Here is a 15,240-nt window from a genome sequence, read left to right on the forward strand (position 1 = left end):
TGTGGTTTGGGTTTTTCTTTCTTCTAATCTTCAAGTTTTCAGAGCTCTAGCGTCACAACACACCAAAAAACACTGCAGGTATTACCACCGTTTGGCATGAAGCAATTAAAAAAGCCTACTTCCAGATGGGGAGTAGATAGCACAATCCATCTTGGATAGTGCCTCGGCAGGATCATCATCGCTGCTCCTGCTGAAAATAACCACATCATACATTGCAGCCGGGTTACCTGCAGCACTCTCAGCCAGCCGACCTCCCTGCAAAAGCAAATGGTGGGAAAAGATCCCTATTTCAAGGCAGAACCTTCCTAACATCAGCATTTGCTCAGCCTGTTGTTTCAGACTTAGAGCTACACTCAAGCAATGTCCCCAGCAGCTCTGAGAATTTGCGCAAGAGTACTCAAAGTCTTGACCAGACACTTCATCCAAAAGCCGACTGTATAAGGGAAGCCAGACTTATGCCATTCCTGGGAAGTCTGAGACACTGATGTCAAACCTCAGTATTTTCAATTGCTGTAATGCTTGTGCTTCCCTCCTAATTTTTTTTACCAAGAAAATCTACTTTAAATATGCAAGCACACCTAGCAATTCTAACAGTGATGCTCATGTTTCTGCATTTTTATCTTCTTACATAGCACATGTAGAGATTCAGGAAGAAAATAGGCAACATTACATAAAAGGCAAATGGCACTGGTATATCCTGGATTACATCTGCTGCAAGGCATTTGTTGAAGTTGTTCGCAAGCTGTCAGAAAGTCACTATTTTGGTCCACAAGCACTTCTGTATTCAGAATAATCTTTTCTATAAGCATCAGCAGTTAAAATTTGCAATATGATTACAATTACCAATTAAGCAATTAAATTTGTGTACAATTGCTTAACCACAAATACTGTACAGGCCACACAAGCAGGTAAGCATTAAATTACGGCACCTGCATGGTCAAATGAGATTCATGCATCACTGATACAACACATATGCCTTGATTAACAACTAGGTAACATCTCCACACACAATGTAGTATCAAAAATCTGTTTGCTTTGAGAACTAGAACTGTTTTGGCAGAACATGGAGAATATTTACATCCAACTGCAGGAATCGCAGAGAATCCCTTCCTTTGCAAAGTAATAAAAAGCCTGTGTATTCTTTGCAACTAGCACGGATATTATTCAAGGACATTTACATCCAAGAAAAAATATGCACTACCATGCAAGTTTAGCTGTATGGCTCTTTCAGGAGCACTAATTTAAACAAGCACACTCTGATCAGAATGAATTTATGACCAGCACTAGGATTGCAAGGAGACTGCATAGTTCTTTAAGTTGTGCTTTAAATGCAGTCCCAATTTATTACTACATAAGTTTGCAAGTAGCAGGAGTTAGATACGAAAGCATCAGTTTAAAAGTATACATGCGTTCCAATTTCCAATTTGCTTTGCAGAAGACTGCAGGGTCTTTGACGAGCTACCTCCCACTCCAGACAACCCCTGGTACTTCTCTCTGCCACGGAGAAATTCAAGGCCCGTCAGCCACTCTTGTGATGCTGCAAGGAGGAGCTGGAGAATAGGGTTACTGAGGCCTGGAACTGCAACTGCTGAGCAAGCTGCAGGTGTAATACCTCCCAAGAGTGGTGCTGCAGATTGTTAACTTTTAACCGATGACTACTCATTTGTATTTATATATAAACTACACATGAAAAGTTCTTAATAGGATTAGTTATTACTCTTCCTCTGCCTTTTGTGCCAGTACTTCAATCAGATATATTGGCTTTTCTTTCTACAGTGTTAAATCCTCCATCCCTATAAACAGCTCTGCCAAGTTCTCTTGGTGTCCCCGCCTGGCACTAGACAGCAGAACCCTAAGCCAAACGCTCCTAAAAGGTCTTTTGAGAGATTATACATAGCTGAAAAAGGTCTTAATTAATTACCAAAGTTAAATTTCCTGCCTCTAGGAGTGGTTTGTCACCCAAAGCAGCCTAGAGAAGACAGAAAGAACTTAAGATCATAATATTAGAAGATTTAGCAATTAGAACATAAGAGCAGAATAAGAAAGCCAAACAAAACCTGTGCAAAAGAAAGAAAAAACACCCCTACACCTATGTAGCCTTGAACACCCAGAAGACAAGCTCACTAGAAGTACAACATAAGTTTGAATTCAAATTGCTTTAACAGGGCAATAATCATTTTTAGAGGTGCAATGAGATTTTTTCATCAATAACAGTCCATTTCTCATGTGTTCACATGCCGTATATGCCTTAGCTGGGCCAACAGAAACTTGTGGAGCATTTGCACATATTTTAGATTTCCTTTTTCCTTGCAGAGATAGCTCACTCCTGCACCAGATTTGGTTAAACACCGGATATATTTTGACATGTTGTTTTATGTAAGATCACTGGAAAAAACAACACTTTTAAAATTGACACAGGAAATCGGCAAGCTTTTCTTGGTACAATATCAGTCAAAATGCTTATTTATATGGCAGTATTTCTCTTCTCCATGAAGCAGTTTGTATGGTTCAAAAGCCACTGTTCCCTGGAGAGGAAAGATGGCATTCAGAATAATGCTGTGCATTTATCATTTCCACACAGACTGCTGAATTACTTCCACTTCCTCACTTCAGATTCAGGGACCTGACCGTGCAGTGAGGCACCAGAAATTCCCAGGAAAAAGGTTGTCTTTTGCTACAGATCTGTGGTACCTAATTTAAACAGCAATGATCACAACATAGATCAGGATAGGCTGCGTCACTGGTGCAGGGATGCTAAGAAATAGTGTGAAGCATCCTCCTTCCCATTTGCTATTTTCAAACAGCAGCAGAGGAAGCTCTACATTTAAGCCGGGGGTGCAAGGAAGATGGTAAGTAACGCTAACTTAGATTTCAAACAAGTTTAGAGTACACCTTCATAAAACAAGCATCAGTATAATCCCAGATGCGCATAAGCTGGTTGCAAGACTTTAAACACATTTTTGCATGAAGTCATCTGCCTTTGACTAACGAAGCTACCATAATGCATCAGTTCCATCTTACTGCAGCATGTAAGGGGCAAGCCACGGCTGCTGCAGTGCAGTGGGCCAGTAATTTCCAGTTATTCAACGAACAGACAACTGTATCGTGGCAGCAGTTTAACGCTCTATAAAACACCATCATCTCCATGTTACCTCTACATTGTATATCTACTGTAGTTGGTTCAACAACTACAGTAAAACTCAGTGCAAACCTTTCACATTTTCCAGTTTCATTCCACAATTTTAGGGTCCTAAAGACGTCAGAAGACTACTAACGTGCACAAGACAGGAAAAAAAAGGTGCACAGAAGAAAACACCAATCTGGTACAGGGCATCTGTCCTCACCAGAACCCAGGCTTTCCCAGCAACTGAAAGAGTCTCTGCAGACAAACACAGTTCCAAGCTGCCACACATGAGATGCTGGTTCTTACAATTTTCCTATTCAGAACAGACAAGTACATTGAATACATTCAGATGGCCTCATTTACTGTGAAACAGGGAAGAAACAACAGCTGTCTTTGTATGAATACAGACATATTTCTCCTGCTGGACAGGCATGCGCTCGTGTTACCAAAGGAGTGCAGCAGTGTGTGCTAGAAGGCTTTTTAGTATCCCCTTTGTCGGCCACAAATGCAATGGTCACACTCCTGTGGAAGATCTTTCCCCTACGACTGTATGCAAGACTTTCCCTTGAAATTATAACCAAGGATTGGATGCAGGCTCCATATCACGAGGAAAGGCCTCTTGAGTTAGCTCTCTTGTATGGACACTGAGCAAGATGGCAGAGGCAGCGAAAGCACTTCACTTTCAGGGAGAGGAAACAAAACAAAAACAAAGCAAAAGAGTACCTCTCACTTCTATAGTGGCGTTGGCTATAGGAGAGTTTGAAAACACAAACACGCACAAGTATTCCCCTGACTCTTCTGCTCTGGGCTTCAAAATCCTGCAGACAGGGAGAGAAACCATAAGCCATGTTAAGTACTTGTATTAGCAACCAAAAATGAGCAGGCTAGGAATTTATTCCCCACCCCCCATACTTCAATCCTTTAACTGAATTTCACAGGCATTACTTCTTATTTCAAGGTATGTTGTGCAGATGTACCTACTGGAAATAAAGGATGTTGTTTCCCTAGAAAAAGGGTGAGCTCTAGTCTGGAATGTCAGTACCAATTTAGCTGGAGAAGCTGCATTTAGTGAAAAAGCAAACAAAAGGGAGCCCAACACCTCTTATTTATGTACTACAGTTAGTTTGATGCAAGTCATCCTTGAATCACTAGCCTTTTAGGCAGATATCACCTCCCATTGAGGGAAAAACACGATTAGTACGTACTATTTGCATTGAAAAAAAAAAAAAATCACACATGGCCAATTAGAAAGCACCAGACTACAAACACAATCAAGGCTGACACTGTCATCTCATAAGCTATTTTCTTTGCTTCCATAACAGATATGAGACTGGTCTGTTAATAGCTTTCTCTGATTAAGACTGGATGTAGAAAAACTGCAAAAGCTGGTCAGCTCATGAAGGAAGACACCACACAGGAATCTGCTGCCACTTAAAATTAGGAAAGACTAATGCAATTACAACTAGTAGAAGGAAAAACAGATGCAAGCAACAAATGCAAAACAAAAAGAAACAAAAAAAATCAAGATGAATTTACACTTGAGATAGTGCTAACTTCAAGTCCACCAGCTTCTGCTGTCCTTCAAAAAGCTTTTGGATACAAATGACTTAAACGCTCTACACATGCTCTTCAGATATTTACCTACAAAGGACATCTAAGACTAGAGAAGAATACAATGATGTGATGCAGAATTTATATCTCCACACAGCACAGAATAAGGTAGAGTTCTCCACATCCATCCCTCTACTGAGAGGCTTCTTCGCTTTCATTTTTTATTATTTATTTTTTTAACACACATTAAGTAAATAACATGCAGATGAACAGAAACCCCACAGAAGAGCACTGTAATTACACATGGAAGCTGCTTAGGCATGTGGAAGAAGCTGCTCAGTTTAACGCAATACTTTGACTCAAGTCTTCGCTGTGTTTATTGCACGCACTTTCCAGAGTTGCCAATGAGAGTTTTAAGCTAGTTACTACATCTTTCAGATAAATTATAATATACCCACTTTTCAGTGTTAAAATTAAAGATTATCCTAATGACAGAAAGAACGATCATTTAGTGTCAAACAACAAAGCAATCGCTGCATTTCAACTGTAGGCAGGTAAAAGTATCCTTTGGAAGTGCACCCCTGAACATCAGTGCCTGCTGACTCTCCTGGCAAAGGTGCAGTCCTCGCCTAGCTGCAACTGGGCAACTCCACCCAACTATTTCCATTACTAAGCTATCCTAAGGCTCTGCAATAGGGAGGGAAGGCAGAAAATGCCTGGCTTTCTGTAATGGCAATTAGGACCTTTCATAGTTAAATAATCACACTCTGACTGCTGCTTTTTATCCACTATAGTCGATGCTTTACAGCAGAGAGGGGGGAAGTAATACATTGTTTTCTTTCAGTTCTACATAAGCTTCTTTTTAAACCATGAAACTGTGGCAGCCTCTACTGGAATATTATTACCATAAATCATTAAAGCAAGTGTAAGCTGACACAGATGCTAAGTTTCATAGACAAAAGCACCTGAAACAAGTTTGTCTAAGCCAACAGCTTCCCTCAGTCCTGTGGTTCTAGGAAGAGGCCAGCTTTTCGTCCCTGTAGACGTGTAGACTTTTCAGCAGATGCAAAACCACCCAAAACCACATTTTCTTCAATTTAGCTCAGTAACCTGTTACTCAACTCTGAATTAACTGATGAGGAATTTGGAAAGAAATCACTACTTTTCTCCTCCAAGCTATGTATGAATGTAGACTAGGGGACAGGCCCCCAGAATGAAAGCACAGGATGGCTAGGACCACCTCCATGCACTTTCTGCTTGTAAAGGAATACACTACAAATAATTCTTGCCCATTTTTAATTAAAATGGTGAACTAAAAAGCTACACTTACCTCTGAGCTTTCTGACTACAGCTGCCTTCTGATAAGAGCAGCTACAGAATTAGGAAAGATGTGTTTGATTTCTGATGTTGGATGAAGCAGGATTTTTAAGGTATGTAGTTTAACTTACAAATTCTGAAGCTTTCTGAATGGTAAACACTGACCTTCAGTGAACTAACTGCATTTCATAGCAAAACAACACATCTTAATGACTGAAACACCATGAACCTGAAATATTTTTTTATTTTTTTTAAGGAAAGTAAGTAGAATACAGAAGACTATTCAACTGTGTAAAAAAATGTTAACATTAAATAACCTCTTTTACACTACAGCTGTGTTGACATTGCTTGCATGAATTTGGCATTGCTGGATCTACAAAAAAAGTAAGTAACCAAATCAAGCCAGAAGTTAACAAACAGATCAAGTGCAGTGTGACCACATGCACTGAAGAAATGCCCCAGAAAGCCTGAAACCACAATATACAACAAAGCTTCTTATAAATGAACAGGAATTTGAGGTCTACATTGCAAATGCAAATTTTCCCAAATTCTCAAGCTGTCCTGTGATTGCAGCATGCTCTACCAACCCCTCATTCACTGGGAACAAAGTGACTGCCTTACAGTCTGCCCACCTTACTTCTTCCTTCTCCAGGACATTAAAACTGAAAACAAGTTCAATTCTTCCTTTACTGAGGAATTTGAAAGGAAAAATCCACCCTAACTTGGAACAGATGATAAAGAAGTCAGCATTGATACTCAGCTTCCTGAATAATAATGTGCGATTCTTAGTAATCTTCATGCAGCATCCCTTTTCTACCACTCATGCTGATGCTTTTGGACAAGACCACTCATCAAGTTAATTGCTTGATAAGAAAGCAGAGCCTTTAAAACTCAGACCCAGTATTAAACATTGTACTGAGGAAATAAGAGGATATAGTTATGGAACTAAATGAGACTATTTTTTTAACTGCAAAACTGAACACATAATGTAGAGTGAGCAAAAGCGGAAAGCAAAAGTTAAAACTTGAACACATCTTTACCAAAATCAAACACAATTTCCATAACCCTGCAGATGAAAGGATGCTTTGCTAAGGTAATTAAAACCTTGAATATTTCTTAATCCTGTCCTAGTAAACAACATTAGTGTGGTAAAGAGCCCACAGTACTCTGCTAGAGACCAAAAAAAGCCAGTTGAGAGTATAGGAGTGTTTCCTTGCTTTAGTGCAGAGACAAGGCACAGTAAATCAGATGCTCTATAATATAGTGGTCCTTGCCCAGACATAACTACCTCTTTCTGACATATCAGCTGAGTAAGAGGGTCAGAAGTGGCCTGATGTCTCCAAAGAGTAAGTTACCACCAGTGGTTAAGACATTCCTTAAGTGATCTTCATCTTAGCTGAACACTGAACAAGAAGTTGTATTTGCTATCCATGCTGGCATGAAGAGAAGAAAATAGAAGGAGGAAGAAAAAAAACACAAAAGCAAGAAAATTACACATACAAAACATCTCTGATGGCACCGCTGAGCAAGTTTCATATGCTCTCATCAACTCCATGGCAAGAAAGCCCTATTTCAGGAACACAAACCCTCAAAGGATTTCTGCACAATGCATACTACAGTGAAACAAAAGAGGTGGCCGTACACATTCTGTTCTCCTTCACACCCTTAGATGGAAGGTAGAAACAAAGTCAGAGCATGGGCACATGGAACAGATTAATGCTGAAAATGTGGGTGTACTGACAAATAAGAAGCACAAGTGATACAGCTGTACTGGTTTAATCAAGATTCGGTATCACTTCATAGCAATGGTCTGACAGCTCATCAGTAACAACTCAGACAATGCTGTCTTTCATCTCCCAAGGCCAGAAAATGACTAAACCATCTGATTTCAGCAATGATTTATGGGCTGTGCTTCCCTGCATGATAAAAATGCACAGCTGCAGATCCATCTTTGTGTATACACAAGCAAGACAGAGAGTGCACAACATACTCTGAGGAAAACTACATTGTGTGTCTGTGCCTATGTCCACACATCATATATACTCTAAAGAAGAGCTAAATGAGTTTAGATTGAAAAGAGAAGCTTGTAGTATGTTTTTGTTGACATTATGTTTACACGAGCTAGTTGGGACAGCTGTAGCCAACAGTATTTCCAGAATTGTTCTTCTAATGCTATACACAGACATACTTTTTGTGGAGCATCTAATGCAGATCAATTAAATTGTGTGACCACTGTCAAGCTGAGCCAGGGACCTTGGAGCCCCCAACATCCCATCACCTATCCCAAGGCTGTAGGTCTACCAGGTCTGTTGTTCTCCAGTGTAACATGAAGATTATTCCAAAGGACTTACTTGTATTCTGTAGCATTTGAAGATTTTCTAGTGCCAGGGATCTCCTCTCCATTCTTCACCCAGTAACTGGCAGAAAGGGGGCTGGGACTTGTGGTGAGGTTACACTGCAATGTGACGGCTGGACCATACAGATGAATGACTACATCCTCGCTGGCATTGATCCTGGGCTCTGAAACAAAGGACCCATGAAATAGCAACAAATCTTCACTGGCAATCATGCCACACTAGTCTAAAATTCAAAAAGGGAGATGGGAAGGGAAAAAAGACCACACAAGGAAAGCCCTCAAAGTTAGACAGTCTCCTGAATAACATTTCTGGACTTCCCTCCTGCAAGACAACTAATGTCTACCTAAGTAAAATATCCTGTGCACACAAGATATTTCAAATAGCACAACTTTCCTGATATCTGAAATTTGAGCAAGCACCCGGTATGAATAAGGCACAGGTCTGATGAAGAATGGCTGAAAACAGCTCTTAATGCTTAACAATGAAAAGTAAGAATACACAGCATGTTAAGATTAGAGTTGGGAACTATTTCGTTTCTAAAGTAACCTTAGACATAAACATTTGGGGTGGGGTTGGGGGTGTGTGTGTGTGAGCCTCATTGCATAAATGTACAAGAGTTCCAGGCTTTGCTGGCTGCATTAGGAACTGAACCCAGGCTGTTTCACATTACAGTCTTACCTGATAACACCAAATTCCCATTTTTTAGGGGAAAGCCTTTCAGACGTGATAAGATTAGCATGAGGCCACTTTTCATAACCACATGTTCTTAAGATGGTGCAGAAGGTTATTACTCTTTAACAAATATGTCTGATTAATTTTTAGACTAGTCAGAGACAAATTTCTTCCCAGACTTGGAAAAAAGACCTTTCTATTGACAGCTCACAGCTGGTTTCAAGTATTCTGAAAAAAAAAAAAAAACTTGAACACAGGATGACAGACCTTAGAAGAAATTTAAGAACTGCTATTAGTCTTCCAAAAATATCTAGATTTAGTATAGGCTATAGTTTCAGCTTAAACTAAAGGCTACTGCTGTAGCAGTCTTTACTATGTAAATGCTACCTATGTCCTGTCTTTGATGCATTTCCTCACTTTAAAAGGTGAAATGAATTCCAAAGAAGTGGCTATTGCCAGCTGCTTTCTTCACCAGCTATGCTCTTGCAGTGCCAACATCTCTGAATACAAGGCCTGCCTCCTCTGCATTCTGGTCGGCAGCAAAGTACAGGAGGGGAAGGGCATCGGTCAGCAATGGGCATCTCTGACTTTTCCAAGTCAAAGGATTTTTAATCCTGTAAATTCTGTTATGCTTTTTGGTAACATAATTGGAATACAAGTTAAGTCATACCCATGCAGTCTTTTGGATATTCATCTGAAAAGCACTTGGAAAACAAATTATGAAATAGAATGAGGGGAAGTGGAAAATACCAGTGCTGTCAGAAATGTTGCATTTTTTCATCACATAAAATATTCACCTATCTGTGCTTAGATTATTGCCTAGAGAGGCAGGGGAAAAAATATCTTCCTATAAATCTGACAAAGCCATTCGACTCCTCTCTATCCTTTCCACCTTTCTTTAGGAGGCTGGCTTCTTTTCACAGCTATTTAAAACTAGGACTATCGTTTAATTGCAGAAAAACTGGCAGGCACTCTAGTAATGGAGGGTTTTGACATTTCTCTTAGACACTTTACTATTATCACATATTTTCAATTGAGTTCCTGCCTCATTGTTCCCATGCTGGGAATTTTAACCACGCAAGGATCTGTCTGGGTCCTACAGGGCACAAAATTGTTCTGTTAAAGCCATACCATTACAGGACTGTCCTGTATGCTTTTCCATCACCCATAAAAAGCTTGCGTGCATTCTCAGAAGAATACTACCAGAGCTCTGGAAATATTTTTAACAATGTGTTTGAAATAGTAATACAGAGTCAGAACATTTATCTAGAGAAATAAGCTATTGGTAGAATTCACTGATCAAGCTGGGTTTTGTTTTAAATGTTTTTCTTTGATGATGAAAGCAGTGTCTTCAAGTCTGTAGCCTGCAAAATAAATGCAGTGTTTTGCTTTTAGAAGGACGATGGTGGCAGGATAGGCTTCAGGCTGCTGTAACAGACTGCAATGCTACAACAGATGCTGATGCTGTCTGTGCTGTGCTGAGACGCAACCTAAAGCGGTGATCAGTCTGCAGCAATCCTGGAAACGGAAAGCATACATGCTGCTGTCAGAAACCATTGCACAAATGCTAGCAACAGGAAAAAGTCACAAAAAATTCTGACTCTAGACCCTACAGAAACCAGAAAGTTAAAGACTTAATCCAGAAGGGGTTTGACAGTGGTAATCATCTGGCTTTTATATTCTGTGGAGAACTGACTCTTCAGACTAACACTGATGAACCAGAACATACAAAAAACCCTGCCTGGAGCTCCAATGACTACTTCTGCAAATTCACACCTATTTTAACCCAAGTCTCTGCTAAGATGCCATATCCAGAAAATATTTACAGCTGTCTCAAGCTTGCTTTGCTGGAGTTTGCTGGGGCCTTGTGTGTCTAACTTGCAAGTTTTTGAAGTTTCAGGATAAAAAAAAAAAGTTGAAGGCAGCTAGAAGCAACTGCAGTCTCATTTGCATCCTTTACCTGCATTTATGTTGCTTTCATTTTTTTATTTTAAAAAATAAAAGTGCAATTGGGCAGTCCTAGACTGATTTCATCCTAGAAGACAAACTGCAAATAGAATACTACTGGGACGGTGACACCAAAGAAGGATGTCCACTTGACAGAGCAAGATGCTGAAGAGTCTCTTTTATACTTCACTTAAATTGCCCATTTTATGTAGGATCAGGTTTTCAAATTAAAAAAAAAATATATATATCCATAATTGAAGTTCTTTATCCAAACTAGGAATGAAATAGTAGCTAAGCGCTAGCTCTTGGATGTCAGCTTTTAAAAATCAAGTCACACTTGACCTCTTTGCATTCAAGTTCTGGTATTTGAGACAAGCTGTGATTTAAAGGGAAAGAGATTGTGCTCTTTCAATACATTTGATGTTCCCTTTCAGTGATGGTGACGTCAGATAAGGCCAGTAGCAAAATAGCCACCATCAGGTGGAAACTCCAACACTGTTTAGTCAGAAAACTCTAGTTTCAAAGACAGACTGTGTTCATACACACAATGCGGCATCTGAGGCATTCTGGGCAGCTTCAGATAAAATGGTCCCTATCTTCCAGGGACAGCTTGGAAAACTGCTTCACCCTTTATCTCTGTTTCCAGTATGGCCACGCAGCAGTTGGATGTCCATGCGGTCTGCTTCCCAAGCAGCAGCTGGTCAGATCTCTTAACATACACAGTACTACAGAACAAAAGCATTAGAGTATTCTGTTCAACATTCCCCCCCACTGAATAAAAACACAAAAGCAGAATTATCATCCCAGGCACAAGGCACTTAGCAATGAAGTTACAATATACACTTGAGGATTACTAGCACCAGATGCAACAAGATGATGTTAACTGGAGAAGCTGAAAGGTTAAACCTTAATCCCTGGAGCAGGTTAGTATTAGTATCAATGGCCTGAGAGAGGAAAAACCCACTTTCCATATGGAGATATCTTCATAGTAATTCATTCCCAAAGGGTGACTTTTCATATGAAAAGGATTTTCTCCCTCAGTAGGTTACTAAAACTGACTAGACACAAGTAGAGGAGCACAGGACCACTACAGACTCACCACACTCAAAAACTAAAGGTCTTAACAGGCGAGAGGGATCTGGGGGTTCTGGTCAACAGCATAAACCAGCAGTGTACCCTGGAAGAGGGCCAGCCGTGTCCTGGGGCACATCAAGCACTCTGTTGTGCAGTTTTGGGCACCACAGTATATAAGGATATAAAGCTACTAGATAGTGTCCAGAGGAGGGCCACAAACTTGGTGAAGGGTTTAGAGGGGAAACTGTATGAGGAGCAGCTAAAGTCACTTGGTTTATTCAGCCTGGAGAAGAAGAGACTGAGGGGAGACCTCATCATGGTCTGCAGCTTCCTCACAAGGGGAGGAGGAGGGGCAGGCGCTGATCTCTCCTCTCTGGTGACCCATGACAGGACCCGAGGGAATGGCAGGAAGATGTGCCAGGGGAGATTTAGGTTGGATATTAGGAAAAGGTTCTTCACCCAGAGGGTGGTGGAGCACTGGAACAGGCTCCCCAGGGAGGCAGCCAAAGCACTAATCCTGACAATATTCAGGCAGCATTTGGACAACACCTGCAAAGATATGGTGTGAATTTTGGGGTTGTCCTGTGCAGAGTCAGGAGGTGGACTTTATGATCCTTGCAGGTCCCTTCCAACTCAGGACATTCTTTGATTTTTGGAGTGGTGGGAATTTCCTGGAGACATTACTTCTTACAAGACAAACCTTTTAGCTTTGTCTTAAGGCATCGCTCTTGCTGTGGGAGGTCATGCAAGCAATCTACTCATCCAAGTCCGTTGGGACCTCAAAGGACAAAGGAAGGATCAGGCATTAGGACTGAAAGCCAAGCAGGTTTGAGCTCAATAGCCCAATGCCACCTAAATTTTCAAGTCAATCCACATCATTGGGTTCACTGTCTATTTTTCCACACATCAATGTTGTTTCCATTTTTCCAGAGGAAAGGTCTCTGATCCAGCACTGCTGACTGCAGCACCACAAGTTCCGGGGTTTCTTTTTAAAGTATCCATAAACATAAATGAGACATTGTTACAGAGTTTGACATTTTTGTACCCAGACAAAACTCAAAGTGGTACATAAAATGTTTATTTATGCACAGAGTGCAACAGAAAGACACCACCTATGCTCTACTCTTTTCCAAGTTAGGACATTGAGAAATCACGGAGAAAGCAAGTTTTCCTGTACCTCCATGCAGCAGGTTGATGTTGCAGATTTAATTCACTCTACCTATAGCTCATTAGACATTTGCTTCATCTTGCTAGCAAATGCAAGAGTTTTGCCCTTACACAAAATGAAACTGGATTCTTCTCTACCAACTGTGATAAATTTCCAAGCTTGTCTGGGACTGCTTTAAAAGCAAGCTGAACACAGGAAGGTCTTGTAACAATAGAGAACAAAAAGCAATTCTGCATCAACTGTATTTTCTGCTTTTGAAAGGTTTTCTGCTGCCAAAAGTTGCATTCTCAGATGAAAGTCATTTAGCTGAAGTTATTAGTTCAACGCTCAGGAGGATATTCCTCCCCCCCTTTCCTAGGCTGGATTAAGAATAGCTGCATCAGTTCAGTGCTGCTGCATCAGAGAACTTATTAGGAACACACGGCTGTTCAGAAAGAAAAAGAAACACCACGACCTCATGGAAAAATCTAAACATTAGAAGCCACATGTAACTTAAAGGGAAGGATTTGTACAGAAGCATATATGCAACCAAAAGCACATGAGAAGGCATTCATAAAAATTCCAAGAGAAAACAAAAATAAAACTGTTAGACCTAGGAAGAACTCAGAAATAAAATATAAAGGCACTCATGGAGAAGCCAGCATTGAGGTAGCTGGAAACCTACTACAAAACTCAAGGGGGTAGGGAAGGAACACATTCAACACTGGGCTTCTTTTCACACAGAAACTATAGAACAGATCCATAGATTTTCTCAAGTCCTTTGATCCTAAAGGGAAGAGACAGATGGCAGACAACATCAGCACTACAGGTGGAGGAGCAGTCTTGGGTTCAAAACAACAGGGCAAAGTTGCAGAGGGTTTAATCAGGGTAATGGAAGGGTAAGGGTCACTAGACTGCCTCTAGATACTACAGTACCACTACTGTAAGGTGCCGGACTCACTCTGAAGGACGCTTATAGTAGCCTGGGCTCGAATCCACGTTATGGAGGGATTTTGTCTCAAGTCATTCCTCCTGGGATCGTTGCTGGCCCTGCACTCGTAAGTCCCAGAGTCTTCCAAGGTAAGGCGGGTGATTCTCAGCACACTCACCCCATTCGCCCCGTAGGCAGTGTTAATGGTGACACGGCGCTTCCGAGCACCATCCCACAGCTGTTTGAAAGACTCAGCCTGGTTGACTTCAGCATACCACCACTGGATCTCTGGAGTGGGGTTCCCAACCACATCACAGTACAGTTCAAAGGCGTCCCCCGTGAGTTTAGTTTCTGACATGGGCGACTTGACAAACCCAGCTAGAGGGAGGGGCAGCAGAAACGCAGTGACAGAGTGGCAGAAAACAAAAGATCTTATAAAGAACAAAGCAATGAGGTGCAGAAAACAATTAGTTAGATAAGACATTAGCATCTGCAATAACACAACTTTCATTGAAAAAGCGCAACACTGAGCACTTGTGGATGGAGGTCGATAGTTTGAGAGCAGCACACTCCTACTTAACAGAGTATCCACGTAGCTTCACAGCACTAAGCACTTATCCGCACCGCTCTGCGGGATCCAACCACAGCAGCTGCACTTGGGAAGCCACAGGCTGCAACACACACCAGGTAGGAGGTACCTCCAAGCCATAGAGCAGACTGATGGGTTTTCAAGTCTTTTTCGGCTCTGTGGACCTTGTAATTGTCAAGTCCTAAGTGTTCATGGCTAGATGACTTTTCTCAGAGGAGTTTTCTTGTTTTATAGGACCTATCGACAGGGGAAAAAGGGGTAAAACCCTAACCTTCTGCCTAATGCTGCTCACAATTATGAACTCTGCTTTGACCTTTTTTCCCATTTATTTTGGACTTCTAAGGAGAGGGAATTCTTCAAGACACAAGTGTCCTACTTTCCTGAAGTAGCTGGATCACCACAGCTCCAAGAATATCACAACCTTCTAAGATAAAGAGAATTTCAGTGGTATATACACACAGAGGCCAGAAGACCATGTTGTTAGGAAATGGACAGCATCAAAAGGTGAAGAACAGACCCCATGATTTTTGC

The 15,240-nt window shown here is 41.0% G+C and overlaps 1 protein-coding gene across 1 annotated transcript in view; it reads right to left on the reverse strand.

Annotated features, from left to right (window-relative positions):
• NPTN (neuroplastin) overlaps positions 1–15,240 on the reverse strand; it is a 59,231-nt gene that overhangs the window by 19,315 nt on the left and 24,676 nt on the right. The window contains exons 2-3 of the mRNA XM_075099820.1: positions 8,344–8,512; positions 3,848–3,942 (exon numbers count right to left, since the gene is read on the reverse strand). Of these exons, the coding sequence (XP_074955921.1) occupies positions 3,848–3,942; positions 8,344–8,512 (264 nt within the window). The remainder of the gene's footprint in view (positions 1–3,847; positions 3,943–8,343; positions 8,513–15,240) is intronic.

This window comes from Phalacrocorax aristotelis, chromosome 7, assembly GCF_949628215.1.
Source record: "Phalacrocorax aristotelis chromosome 7, bGulAri2.1, whole genome shotgun sequence".
Taxonomy (NCBI): Eukaryota; Metazoa; Chordata; class Aves; order Suliformes; family Phalacrocoracidae; genus Phalacrocorax; species Phalacrocorax aristotelis.